General features: G+C 41.0%; 1 protein-coding gene across 19 annotated transcripts in view; it reads left to right on the top strand.

Moving 5' to 3' along the window:
• MCTP1 (multiple C2 and transmembrane domain containing 1) overlaps window positions 1–13,845 on the top strand; it is a 767,919-nt gene that overhangs the window by 541,498 nt on the left and 212,576 nt on the right. For 14 of the 19 annotated variants that reach the window (XM_089313022.1, XM_051853977.3, XM_051853975.3 and 11 more), the window contains 2 exons: window positions 4,845–4,922; window positions 9,851–10,021. In XM_089313022.1, the coding sequence (XP_089169148.1) occupies window positions 4,845–4,922; window positions 9,851–10,021 (249 nt within the window). The remainder of the gene's footprint in view (window positions 1–4,844; window positions 4,923–9,850; window positions 10,022–13,845) is intronic. The other 5 variants (XM_051853978.3, XM_017344604.4, XM_089313021.1 and 2 more) reach the window with 1 other exon arrangement.

Here is a 13,845-nt window from a genome sequence, read left to right as displayed (position 1 = left end):
ACTTGTCAGGACTTCTCCTTTGGCTGTATTCATTCCTAAATATTCTTTAACAACCTTTTTCAATCTCTGGGAGATTAACAAATATGCTAGCTTTAAAGACAATCTTTTTGTATCCAAGATACAGTGATAACATCTTTTGCTGGGCATAAGACAAAAAAAAATGAATGATAAACCAACTGAGTCACAGAGACACCCCCTTTAGGGGTCGTCTAATTAGGCCCAGAGAAATGACATCACTGCCTACAAGTACCCAGATCAGGGCCAAATCTCTCCTCCATCCTCTTCCCTCCTCTCTCCTCCCTTCTCTTCTTCTCCACCTCTGCCTCCTCCTCCTCCCCGTCCCTGTCTCTCTCTCTACCTCCCTATCTCTCTCTCTCTCTCTCAATTTACAGCACTTGAGTTTCCTTTTGGGTTGCTAATGATAGAGTTGCCTGTAAGATTTTCTTTCTATCTTTTCAAATCCCCCCATACCATGTGACCCTTCTCTTTAGCCACCAAAGGATAGATGTATTTGAGGGTAATAAGATTGCCGTATTTGAGGTCCCATTTACAGGATTGGCAAATCAGTGGCCAAGTCTACTCTGAAAGAGTATGAGCTCATGGCTTCCCATTCAGAGGATGTTTTGACAACAGATCCCATTGCTCTTTCCCCGGGAAACATTGGTATTCTGAAGAACTTTTAGAGAAGATATATATGAAAGCTTTCCCAAAGATATTTTCAGATATGCCAGAAAACCTGACTAGCTCAGATAAAATCTTGCATGAAGAAATTCCATGTGTTTTGTGGATTAAACAGGATGTGATTTGAAAGAAAATTTATCAGCTTAATTTACAAGGATCAATACATATGTCTATGAGATAGCAATTGAGTTACACTAAATTCTGGTAAGAACCTGCTCTGTTGGAATTGTCACTGTTGTTTGTTATATCTTAATTTTTTTGAGAGCAAAATGATGGAAGGACAAAAGTGATACAATGATATCCTAATTTTCCAAAAGCATAACTGTGCTACTCAGTTTTTCATTACTACAATGAAGGCCCCAAAGCAGCTAACTTAGAAAGAGAAAAGAGTTATTTAGCTCGCAGCTTTGGAGACTCTAAGTCCAAATAGCACAGCTCAGGTTTTGGCTCTGGCCGGGGGCCCTTGGCCAATGAGGGAGCGCACTTAGAGGAAGGCTCACCTGGTGAGACAGGAAGTAGGGGGGCAAAGGGATCCAAACTCAGGCTTTTCCAGCCATCTTCTCATGGGCACTGAAGAGGTCACATGGAAACTACCTTCTGATGACGTGACCTCAGTGACCTGAGTTCCTCCCACTAGGCCTCACCTCCTAAAGTTCCCATCTACTCCCAGTAGTGCACCCTGGGGGCAAAGCTTTACCATACAGACACCATAGCTCAGGACCCACAACATTAAACAGTGCGTATGGCTCTTTGATGTTTCTCATGAAAACACTACAGTGTCCAGGAAATCGCATCAGCAGAATCTCACTAATAACTTTTAACTTCTCATTAAAGGGTGGAAACAATGCAGTTCTTTCCAATCTTAGCACACTCATTTCTTCCTAGTTCTCCCCACTGAGCAGTTATCTAGACTCTAATGGTTAATTAAATAAATCATCTTCTGAGGACATTGAGGCAAATTAAAGAGAAACTTTCATGTTTTTAAAGTGCAAAAGGCTAGGCTATGCCAAGATAACTCATATATAAAGATGAAGGAAAGGATCATAATGGGCAGAGTAGACAGAAAAATACAGAATAATTTGGAGTTAAATCAGTGCTCCATCTTGTGGCGGGGGCAGGCAGAAGTGTGGTTGATAAAGAAGACTCCAGAGGGTTACTGACTGTAAAACAATGTGATTCTGTGCTACAGCACTTGCATTTTGAACAACTCAGCTACATATGACAAGAAAGGTTCTTTTAAAAAAAAAGATTTATTTGTTTATTTGAAAGGCATTTAGAGAGAGAGAGAGAGAGAGAGAGAGAGAGAGAGAGATCTTCCATCGGCAGGTTCACTTCCCAAATGACTGCAATGGCTGCAGCTGGGCCGATCTGAAGCCAGGAGCCAGGAGCTTCTTCTGGTTCTCCCACATGGGTGCAGGGGCACAAGCACTTGGGCCATCTTCTGTTGCTTTCCCAAGTGCATTAGCAGGGAGCTGGATCAGAAGTGCCACAGCCGGGACCAGAACCAGCGCCCACATGGGATGCCAGCTCTACAAGCAGCTGCTTTACCTGCTACACCACAGCGCCAGACCCCAAGAAAGATTGTTATATTAATTCTGTTTTTAGGTGTGGAAGCAAGACTCATAAATATACTTGTTAATTTTTAACATCACAAGAGCTTTTTGTGCAAACATGACATTCTCATCCAAGTCACTTTTATGCACAGACACCCCACAGACTTGAGCTTACACACATTTCCCAATAGTGATAAGCCTATTTAACAAAGTCAACCATGACATTAATATTTCCTACATCAAAAACATTTGTAACCTCTAATCAAAAGTCTCCCAACAAAGGCCTCTGAAGGCAAACCCAGGATTATTATTCATTTCCCATGTCAGTGGTAGAAATTTGTAGAATATTCTAGCAAACCAACAAGATTACAATGTGCATGATGATTTTCTCTTCGTGTGCATTTTGAGCAAACAATAAAAGCTTAAGAGCATTTGGTTGGCCACAATTAGAGAGGACATTTACAACATCTTATATAAATAACTTCTAGCACCATGAGTGATATCAAGGAACAAGAGAAATAAGAAAGGACATTTAAAGAGAAAAACCAGGAGAACTTCTCTAAGGATTATAGTGTCAGTGAATCATCTTCCCGGGAAAAAATAAAAGGGGGGATCGAAACTTTATTACTAGATGAGACTCTTCCAAGTAGGATGGACAAAGCACCGGGCGGGCTTTCTGTAAAGGCAATCCTGCTTTAAGCGGATGGCGACGGCAGAACAAATCTGCTGCTTGGACTTCATCATCTGGGTGCAATTCACTGGAATGAACTGTGCAGCAAAGGGAAGGAGAGAACATGTCTGGGCCTGGAGCTGAGCTAATAATTGCCCCACACTCTCGTCTTCCCAGTACAAAGCAGCCATTCTAGGCTGTCATTATCTCTTCTTTGTAGTGTCTCCTGGATCATTTGATTAAATGAAAGCATGTATACCCCTGTGCTGAAAATAGAGGAGAGAGCTCGCTCCACTCATGGCTTATTGTAAACACACAAGCAGTGTCTTTCACTGCAGTTTCAATGTCTGGGTCTCTTGGAATGATTGGGTTGTTCGCAGGTAATGAAACCCAAGATGACAAAAGCCCAGGATTATTTGTACATTTCAGGGAGAAGACTAGTATAACTGTGTTCCTTTGGTCACATGTTAAGTCTCCATAGATTTTTGCTTCTTGATTTTGATCTATTTTTAAAGCAGAATCTAAAATAATGGGATATAGCCTGTTGCTAGTTACCTAGTTTTTAAGGAATAAGAAATGTTTATTAACTAGAATTGGAATATGGAAGTATTCTGAAATTATATGCTAGATGCTACAGCTTTACTACTTTATGAATAGACATCAGACTATAATTTATTATACAATAAAGTTAACTCTTCCATGCTTTAGTATAAAGCATATGCTAAGGTTATTACCACCTGCCTACTTTGACTTCCTCTAAACACCCAATCAGCCTTTCTACATAATCTACAAAAGCAAGAATATATTACATCTGCATGGAAAGCATAGAATTTTGAAATGCCCTGTACCACTTACCCTTTTAATTGTATTGTGAACTTTTTAGGCTATGTCCAAAAAATGAGATCCAGCAGGGGAAATCATGGGGTAGGTATCAGCAGTCCCAGGGACAGAGGTCAGCTTTGCCTTTCTCTAGCCATTTGATTAGACTCCCTACTTCTATGATCCATACCCATTTTCCTCTTCATCTCAACACGAGCTGCTTGTCGTGGAAAACACTGAGGTGTGGAAACTGCAGCACGGTGAGCTGCTCGGTAAGTGTTTCCATACTCCGTGTGGCCTCACAGCTCTTTGGACTTGGCCTTATCCTGTCCTCCCTGTTGATACTATTAAATCTGGTGCTGCTTTTCCCACCATAATACCGTTGTTTAAAAACCTGTAGCTTCTCTCCCATTCCTTTCATTCATGCTGTCAGTCCCATCATCATCATTTCCTTCCAAGGATTTCCTGTCCAGCTCTATCATTCTTAATCCATCTCTTTTTGCTTTGTTGCTTTTGGTTTTAGTAGGAAAGGGATCTCTGGATTGCTTTTAGCCAAGGCAGCGAAGAGAAATCTTATATGGGACAAAGGCTTTCTATTATTTTACACATATCTCTTTAATCATTACTTAAGATCCATATGTGAGGTGCAGGGTTAACAACATCATACTTATGGCTGCCTGTCCATGTAACATTTATTTTTCTCAAGCATTAGCACATTTTTAACCTCAGGGAAAAAAATTCTCCAAACACCTTTGAGGCCGCAGACTTGGAAAAATTATTCTCTTCTTGATTTCCCTGCTGTGTTTCTTTTCTCTGATACATATACTAACCAATAATCCTGAAACCACTTAAGCATTATCATCACTGTATAATCTCTGGGCTTTATTTCTTGACTACTGCAACATCATTCTAAAAGAAAAAGAAATGGAACTGTATATAGAGTTGCATTGGCATTTATCTCCATGGTACTGGAAAGGCATTCTCGAAGAGACTTGAAAAGCAAGTATCTATTTTTTTCAAAGACTTTGCTTCACAGAGCAATTGTAAATGCTGATCAAAACTAGGGGTTGAGGGTGGTACCAAGCTTTCTTGTAGAGTTCTGATGGTTCATCTCCATCCAGACGTGTGGCAGGCCTGTTCCTCCAGTCCTGGGCTTCTGCAGAACACAGCTTCAGAATCCTTGTTGTTCGAGTGCACAAGTAAGTTCAACCATTGGGTTCTTTTATCTTTTCTGAGCTTGCATGTGCTATGAACTCTGAGGCCAACTCGCTGTACCGAAAATCCATTCCCTATCTTGTGCATCCTGTGTTTGTGAAAAGGAATTGTATTCTTCAATTCCTCATTTTTCACAAGAAAGAATGTAAGTGAACTACTGGTCTCTTTTAAGTGCCAACGTATTTGTTCTAGAATCTCACGAAGAATTCATGTCATTGATTGATGGCTTTCACCTTTGCAATTTTCATTGTTACCTGGTAGCTTGATATTCTTCATTAATTTTGCACTTGGATGAATGTGTCTTACGAAAGTGGTAGTGTGTCGGTATATCTGAGAGCCACGTGGACACTCATTGAAGGACACAGGAGGCTGGACTTCTCTTTCACCCTTCAGAAATAACTCTACTATAACCAAGACCTACCGGAGAACAAAACTTCAGTAACAGATTACTGGCTGTATTGTGCTAGTTTATTGAGTGATAGATTAGTTTATTACTCATTGCTCTTTAGGTATTCAATGAGTAACTTGTGGTCAACTGATCATCAACACTTCAATAAATACATTTTATTAAGACACATTCTGTGATTTAAAAAATTATAAAGGAAGAAAATAAATGGAACTTTCCATAGTTGTCCAGCAGGCGTCTATTTCTCTTTTAATGTTCCAGATATCTAGACTCCAGTGTGCTTTCCTGATCAGTTTAGAAGCAGAACTAAAGAAGGAATTTAAGTGGCATAAATAGTATCCATGCCAGAGAGTGGGAGATATTTGCAAGTCTATTAACTAGTAGTAGGTATTAGAACATATCAGTAGAGCAAGGCCAGGGCTCGTGCACGTGTGGCCTTTGACGCAGGGGTTCTCATGCGTGAGCACACATCCTGGAGAGCTGATTAAACAAGAATGCAGGGCCCCAGCCCAGAGTTCCTGGTGTGGTTGGTCTGGGACGGATCCAGATAATTTGAATTTCTAAGAAGTTTCCAGGTGGCGTTGATGTCTAAGGACCACACATTGAGAAATTATCTATACAGTGGAGGAAACCTTTATAAACACATAGGCAAGTGACTCTGAAAGCATCCGAATTGGTAGTTTTCAGTTTGTTTAAATACTCATCACCACCTCTGCCATGAATCCCTCAGAACCTTGATTTTAACGTCATGTAGAATTAACAAATGACTATCTTAGGCAAGTTAAGTCTTCATCGTTCCTGGAATATACTTTTTGCCAGCACAAGCCCCACTCCCCAAATATCTACATACAAGAGTGTTCTTGGTACACGGAGAGCCCCGAAGTATGGTCCTGAAAACCAAAGGCAGGAGCACGGAGTCCCAGAGAAGATGTAGTGTGCAAAAGTCACACAGCCAGAAATTGCTAGAAAGATGTGAGCAAATATTTATAAGTCCCTTGTCTTGTCTTCTGTTGAAAGCCTAAGTTCATGTCTTCTGCTTTTACCGTTCAAGTTTCCACTCTTCATACTTAGACTTGTCTCATGACTGTGCATTTGATAAATTCCACAGCTAAATTGTGGAGTTTCTCTTTAGGAAATTATGATTTTTGAAGAAAAATTATTGGAAGAAGAAAAAAAAATCACTTATCCAATGAGTACGTCTTTGTAACCCCATTTTCCTAAATTCTCACATTTTCCACCTAAATTCCCAAAGTTATTTGCCCTATCCTGGCAAAAAAAAAAAAAAAAAAAAAAAAAAACTATCTCCTCCCCGCCAATTTCCAACATTGTTTTGGAAATATTCATCCAGGTTATGGCAAAGCATGTGCATGAGTTGGGGCTCTAGGGAGAGACAAGTGCCAGAGGATAGGTGCATAGGCACGTGAAAGAGGACGTACCAGGGAGTTGGCTTACCCATTATGGCTGCTGAGAAATCCCACAACAATGGCCTGGAGGCTGGAGACCCCGGGGTGCTGGCAGCATGGCTCGCTCCATGAGTGAGGCCTTAGACTGGGGAAGCCAAGGGAAGAGCTCTCATTTGGGGACCCACAGCCTGAGCACCAGCACAGAGGCTGTTGGGGAAGCCTGGAGTCCCGCGTGTCCCAGCTCACGTGGGAATAGACCAGTTCACGTTTTGTGTTTGTCCTCTCCAAAGGCTGGTGCCCACACACACGGGGCCAGGAGAGCCTCCTGGTCAGCTCAGACTCACGAGCTCACCGTGCTTCGAAGCAACCCTACAGACACACGCAGAATAATGCTTCTCCAGGTGTCTGAGCCTAACTCAGTCCATCCAGTAGACGCATAATATGAACCGTCACAGCGTGTTCTAACAACGAATGCCAGCGCAGACTCCACGAAGTTCATTTTATTTCTGTGAAAGTTTGACGGATCCCATGGATAGCATGCTTTCCTGTCACTCTGTAGGTCCAGTTTTATGTTAAAAAAAAAAAATTTGAGAGGTGGAGCAAGCAAGGAAAGGTTTCAGAAGGTTTCAGACCTGATTCTATTCAGGAACTAACGTAGTGTTATTGATTTGTTTTCTGTTCCGTGGTACTACAGCAGCGTTCGTGTAAACTAAAAACCTCAGTTTTCTGGTAATGTGGCAAAAAGTTTTGAACGTATCCAGTTAGAACTTAGAACTGCTGCTTGCCAAGCGTGCTGAGTACCACTTCCTGCCTCTACGGAGTTCATGAAAAATGGCATGAAGCTTCAGCAAGCTGTGACCTCGTAAATATAAATGCATGCACTCATCTAACAGACAACTTGAGGCGATTTCATGAATTAGCCATGAAAGAGAATCTGCGGTGGAACATCATTTCACCTGTAATCAACCCACTTGTCTGGAGAGGACCCCGTGGCAGCATTACATGTAAATTACGATTGCCTTTCAGCCTACAGGAGAGCCTGTGCCCTCAACACCTATCTTGGGAGACGCTCAGGAGTAAAAGCCAGAAATACTGGGGTTCTGGTCCCATGCTCACCATTTATGAGTATGAATCTTAAATTCCTCATCAGTGAAATGTGGTTAAGGGCCCTTGCTTTCCTGCTTCATAAGATTTTAGTGGAAACCAAATGATGCAATGTACGTATACACACTTCCAACATGCTAAAGCTTTGTAAAAATGGACAATTTTTAACAACTTGTTCTTTCCTGGGATTATTATTTTTCGCACAACATTTCTTGTCATTTTTTTCCTCCTTTGCCACTTATATTCCTTAACAGAAGTTACAGATCCAATGCATAGAGCCTGATTCTCTAAAGTCTGCTGTTAAAGGCAGTTTCAACAGCCACAGAAGTGGGTAAACCAGTCAACCAATCAATCACACACCAAAATATAATGCAGTATTATGTAATCATACGCAGTGTGAACTCTTGGAAGTAAAACAAAAACACAAACCTGACGATCACTAATGCTACAAGTGCTGAAGAATTATTTTAATCTGAGAAGCCTTCGTTCTAACAGAGTCCATTCTCGAAAGCCTGTGTCTATATATGGAACAGACGGGAGCAGAGGGTTCTAGTTGAAGTGGGCATGGAAGCTGATGGACCTTGTAGGTGCCCCACGATCCCTTCACAGTACTGCAGAACCTAGTCACAGAGCTCACAGAGGCGTGGGGTGCGGAGACCAAGTGCTGTGTTGATGTTCACGAAGCTGAACCCCTACCACAGCAATGTTCAAGACTATCCAGTTCAACAAGGCAGCGAAATGGGCAATGTGATTTAGAAAGAATTCAGTTGGAATGTGCAAATATATTAAAACAGATTATCTTTGAAGGGTCTGGTTTTTATTTTCCTTATAAAGATACTCTGGAAGGCATGACGTTTTGATGATGACAGATACAATGGCTGTGGCATTATTGTAAAATGGAAGCGGTAGGAAGTCAAAGACGGAGGGGAGAGAAGCAAGGGTCGTAAAGCTGTAGCTCTAGAATGTTAGCCAGAAGGGATTCGGTAGAAGGCGCGGCCAACCCAAAATTTAGAAGGCTGGTGCCTCGAGGTTGAGAGGATCTTCATGAAATGACTGTACATAGAAGGAACATTTTTGATACTATAAGAAACACAATAATTTTATAGTTTTGCTTGGTGTTGAAACCAGATTTAAACCCTTTTAATATTTAGCTACCTTCTCTGGCTTGTTTTACATGGTATTTGATGCAAAGAGATGATATGACCATTTTTAGGAGACATAATTTTTTAAAATTCTGATTTTGTTCACCCAGTTCAATAGTGTGATTTAGAATTGTGTATAATAAAAATCATTAAAGAAAAGGTTCAAATACTGGAGTAAATGGAAGTAAATTTGGACATAACCTTGCCAATATAAGTCACATAATATAATTTTAAAATAATTGCAAATATTTATGACGTGAGTTTCAGACATAAGGAAGACATCTTTGGTTGGCACATTGATTTTGTTTTCTGTTTTGTGGCACTTAAATAGTTCTCTTGTGAGCTAAAACTCAATTTTCTACTAACATGGCAAAAAGTTCTCAAAGTATCCAAATAAAAATCACAGCTAACCTTACAACTAAAAACCACCTGTAAAATCCATGTGTAACATGAAAAAGAAAAACCATCAATAATTAAAAATTAAATATGAGTGTGGATGAGGCCTTTCATATTTGTAATACTTATATATAAATATATATATAGACACAGGCATGTTTAATGCACATGAAAATATTCCCTGATTTTCTTGAAGTATCTACATGTTGTAATATTAAGAAGTAAAAAGCCAGAATGTCTGAGCACTCACCCCTTAAACACAACAGATACATCATGAGATAATTTCCTAATTTGTTAATAATTCTATAATTAATAAGCAATACTCCATGAATTTTTACCTAAAATTATAGCTGTCGTTGTTGCTTGAAAAAAGTTCTAAAACAACAGGGGAAAGGATAATACCACACGAGGTATTTGGGTTTCAAGCACAATAACCTCACTCGGTTTCCCTTTGCCCAAAGTTTCAGACGCAAAGTTTACGTCTGTCAGACCTACACAGAAAATCGCACCTTTGGAGAGGAATCGTCAGCATCACCTTGATCGAGGGGCGAGATCTGAAGGCCATGGACGCCAACGGGCTGAGCGATCCCTACGTGAAGTTCCGGCTTGGGCATCAGAAGTACAAGAGCAAGGTAGCCCTCTGTTATCTTTATGTGCTCCTGTCTCTATTTGGAAGGCAACCGTTGATTAACAGCCAGTCTCTGGGAGATAAAAGCACTAGATACTTTTTAAACTGCTTAGCAGAACTTCTTCTGAACATGCTGGTGGACATCAAGACTGACAACTGCATTACATTTCTTCCTTTATGTGCTGGATGACCTTGGGGAAACTACTTCACTTCTCTGTCTCAGTGTTTCCATCTATAACGCGGGAGCCGCGTTAAGAACTGTTTCTTAGCACACCTGTGAGAATTTCTCAAAAGAACAAGAAACAACAACCCAGAAGGGGCACAGTGAGCTCTGAAGGAGCTCAATGAGCGTTAGCTGGTAGGACTGTGACACATGGTGCTGGTATCATAGTGGAAATAGCACTATTTCATAGCACATGCCAAAAGCCTTTGGACGTTATTCGCAGCCATTTGACTCAACCTGACTCGCACCAATATAGAGGGCATGTTTTCAAACTGAGGAAGCAAAGGGCCAAATTCCTGCTGCAGCTACAAGGATGAGTTAACGTAGTCTCTCTAGGCCTCAACTTCCCCAGCTAAAAAAAATGAGAATTAAAATAATGCCCAGCTGACAAAGTTATGAAGGAGATTAAATGAATACATGTTATTTATGTCAGGGCTTAGAAGGGTGCCTTGCCCACTGTGAGTACTCAGCAGATGGTAGTGACAAAATGGAAAGAAAAGTAGCAACAACAGTAAGTGTGTTATGTAGTGACTGTTACACCTGTAGTTAACAGGTGTTGACTAACATGAATCTACATGGTGTAGCCTACTACATAGCAAGGCTTTGTGTTATGTATATGGGTAGAAAGAAAGATAGATAGATAGACGAATAGACGATACAGTCTATTGCTTCCAAAGCCAGGATGAACAAAACAACATGAGATTAAATAAGTACAAGAGAATGATGCAATCAAGAGATAGCAGTAGGGGCCGGCACTGTGGCACAGTAGGTTAATCCTCTGCCTGTGGCACTGGCATCCCATTTGGGTGCCGGTTCTAGTCCTGGATGCTCCTCTTCCAATCCACCGCTTTGCTATGGCCTGGGAAAGCAGTAGAAGATGGCCCAAGCCCTTGGGCCCCAGAACCCACGTGGGAGACCTGGAGGAAGCTCCTGGCTCCTGGCTTCAGATCAGTGCAGCTCCGGCTGTTGCTGCCATTTGGGGAGTGAACCAACGGAAGGAAGAACTCTCTCTCTCTGTCTCTTCCTCTCACTGGCTATAACTCTACCTCTCAAATAAATAAATACAAGCTTAAAAAAAGAGAGACAACAGTATACACAAAACATGAGAGGTTCTGGTGCTATAACACAGCATGCTGTTGTACAGTAAACTTCTTTTGCAAGTAGAAAGAGTACAATCTAAATAATGGTTAAAAGTACTGTCTAGTGAGTACATATGCCAGTAAATAGTCTTTCACTCTCATTGTCAAGTGTTATGCTGTATTGCTATACTTTCATGCAACTGGCAGTATAGCAGGTTTGTTTACATCAAAACCATCACAAACACGTGAATACTGCATTGAATGATAGGAATTTCTGCTCCATTGTAATCATATGGGACCACCACTGTATTTGCAAGGCATCATTGACCAAAATGTTATGTGCTACATGACTGTATGATAATAATATTATATTATTGATAGACTTAATAATTAGTAAAGGCCTTAATATTAATAGCTGTATTTTGGGCACATGTCATAACTGTGTAGCATCCAACTATGACCTCTGTACTGGTATAGTTGGTGTTTAGAGATAACTAATTGTGTCCATTGGATTTTTTTTAAAGAATTATTTTATTTATTTGAAAGACAGAGTTACACAGAGAGGTAGAGCCAGAGAAAGAGAGAATCTTCCATTCCTCTGGTTCACTCCCCAAATGACTGCAACAGCCTGAGCTAAGCTGATCCAAAGCCAGGAGCCAGGAGCTTCTTCTGGGTCTCCAACATGGGTGCAGGGGCCCAAGGACTTCGGCCATCTTCTACTGCTTTGCCAGGCCATGGCAGAGAGCTGGATCCAAGGAGGAGTAGCTGGGACTCAAACTGGCTCCCATATGGGATACCAGAGCTGCAGGCTAGGGCTTTAACCCACTGCACCACAGCACCGGCCCCGTCCATTGGATATTAAAGATCACATCCCATTGTAATGGGAATTCCTTCACCTTGGTGTCATCATTTTCACGGAATGTTGATGGACAGCCTGCCAGGGTCCCTTCTGGCCCCAGAAGTTTTCATCCATGCTTAAGGAAGTTAGAAACACCGCAGAGCTGACTCACCAGCAGGCAGTGAGCCTTGCTAGCTGGCTGACATGGAGTTCCCAGTGGAAAGCATGGCTTCATTTCTGACCAGAACAAAATCGCATAGGGAAGACAGTCCTAAAAAAGCAAAGGGAAAAGTTCTTCTGTTTATGGCCAGATAAGTAAGATAGACTACACCTCCAAAATACCATCATGGTTCATCTGAGCCCAATTTTAGACATTTAAATCGTCATAGCATTCATCCAGGGCCACATGCCTTGGGGCTTAACAAATTTCAAAGTAGCTCCTGATTCCAAAAATAGGTACCTATGACCACTTCTAGCTTGTCCTTTCTCAAATAACACCATTTCCATGTTCTGGTAGGCTGAAAACATTACTTATTTTTATAGTTGTGCTCTTTAGGTATAAAATATGGAGCCTGGCTATGGACATGTGTCTCTCTTTGCTCTTTCTTTCCATGATCTATTACTGATTAATTTCAGATTATGAACTTTAAAAATTGTGATTCATTTTCATTACCTTTGTGCATAACATACTTCATTGCTTCCAAACTCTTTACATCTTAGTATCTGTCTGTCATGCATTAAAAAGAGAAAGACTACTACATGCCCTCCTGCTGAAAAGAAAGAACGGGAAAACACATAGGAGTGTTGTTTAACCCAATGGTGGTTGGGATTTTAAACACATCAGTAGAAGTCACTGTTTATTGATAATACCAGGTGTCTGATCAGAACACTTTAAGTTACAAATTGCATCTCAGGTATAAGTCTTGTGTATACAGTATGAAGAATATATGTGAGAATACTTGAAAACCTTCATGGAAGATGAAATTAAAAGATAAGTCTTTTGGGTACAAAAAAGTTTGGAATCTATACGGGTGAGAGATCAAAACACATCCATGGAAAATTCATGTTATGGAATTACTATGGGGAAGAGGATTTTTGGCCAGTTAAGACACTAGCTGCGACACCCTCCAGCCATAGCAGAACGCCTGGATTCAAGTGCTGGCTCCACTCCCAATTCCACCTTCTTGCTAATGTGCACCCTGGGAGACAGCAGATGTGGCTCAGGTTCTTGGGTCCCTGTTACCCCTGCGGGAGAACCAGACTGAGTTCCCAGCTCCTGACTTCAGCCGTGGCCAACCTGCAGCTGTTGTAGGCATTTGGGGGAATGAACTAAATAGTTGGAATATATCTCCCGCCGGGTCAGTCTCTCTCTCTCTCTCTCTGCCTTCCAAATGAAATGGAATAATATGAAATTATTTTAAAAAGAAAAAACTATGTATGGATATCAAAATTTTGTACCAAAATAAACTTACCTTAAGCTTCCATTTTCCATGCACTTTTAAAGTGTGTGTGTATATCACATACATACATATCCCATATAATATGTATAAAGTGTTTCCTACACACACAGACACACATACATGCCCATGTATACACTTGCACATCTATAGTCACTTATTAATGCACAAAGATGTTTTGCACGTAGTTTTGAGGGATCAGTCCCAGAATCTACTCAAAGACTTGGGGAC

This window comes from Oryctolagus cuniculus, chromosome 14 (genome assembly GCF_051225735.1).
Source record: "Oryctolagus cuniculus isolate XC-2025 breed Fujian yellow rabbit chromosome 14, ASM5122573v1, whole genome shotgun sequence".
Taxonomy (NCBI): domain Eukaryota; kingdom Metazoa; phylum Chordata; class Mammalia; order Lagomorpha; family Leporidae; genus Oryctolagus; species Oryctolagus cuniculus.
This window is presented reverse-complemented; position numbering and strand designations above follow the sequence as displayed.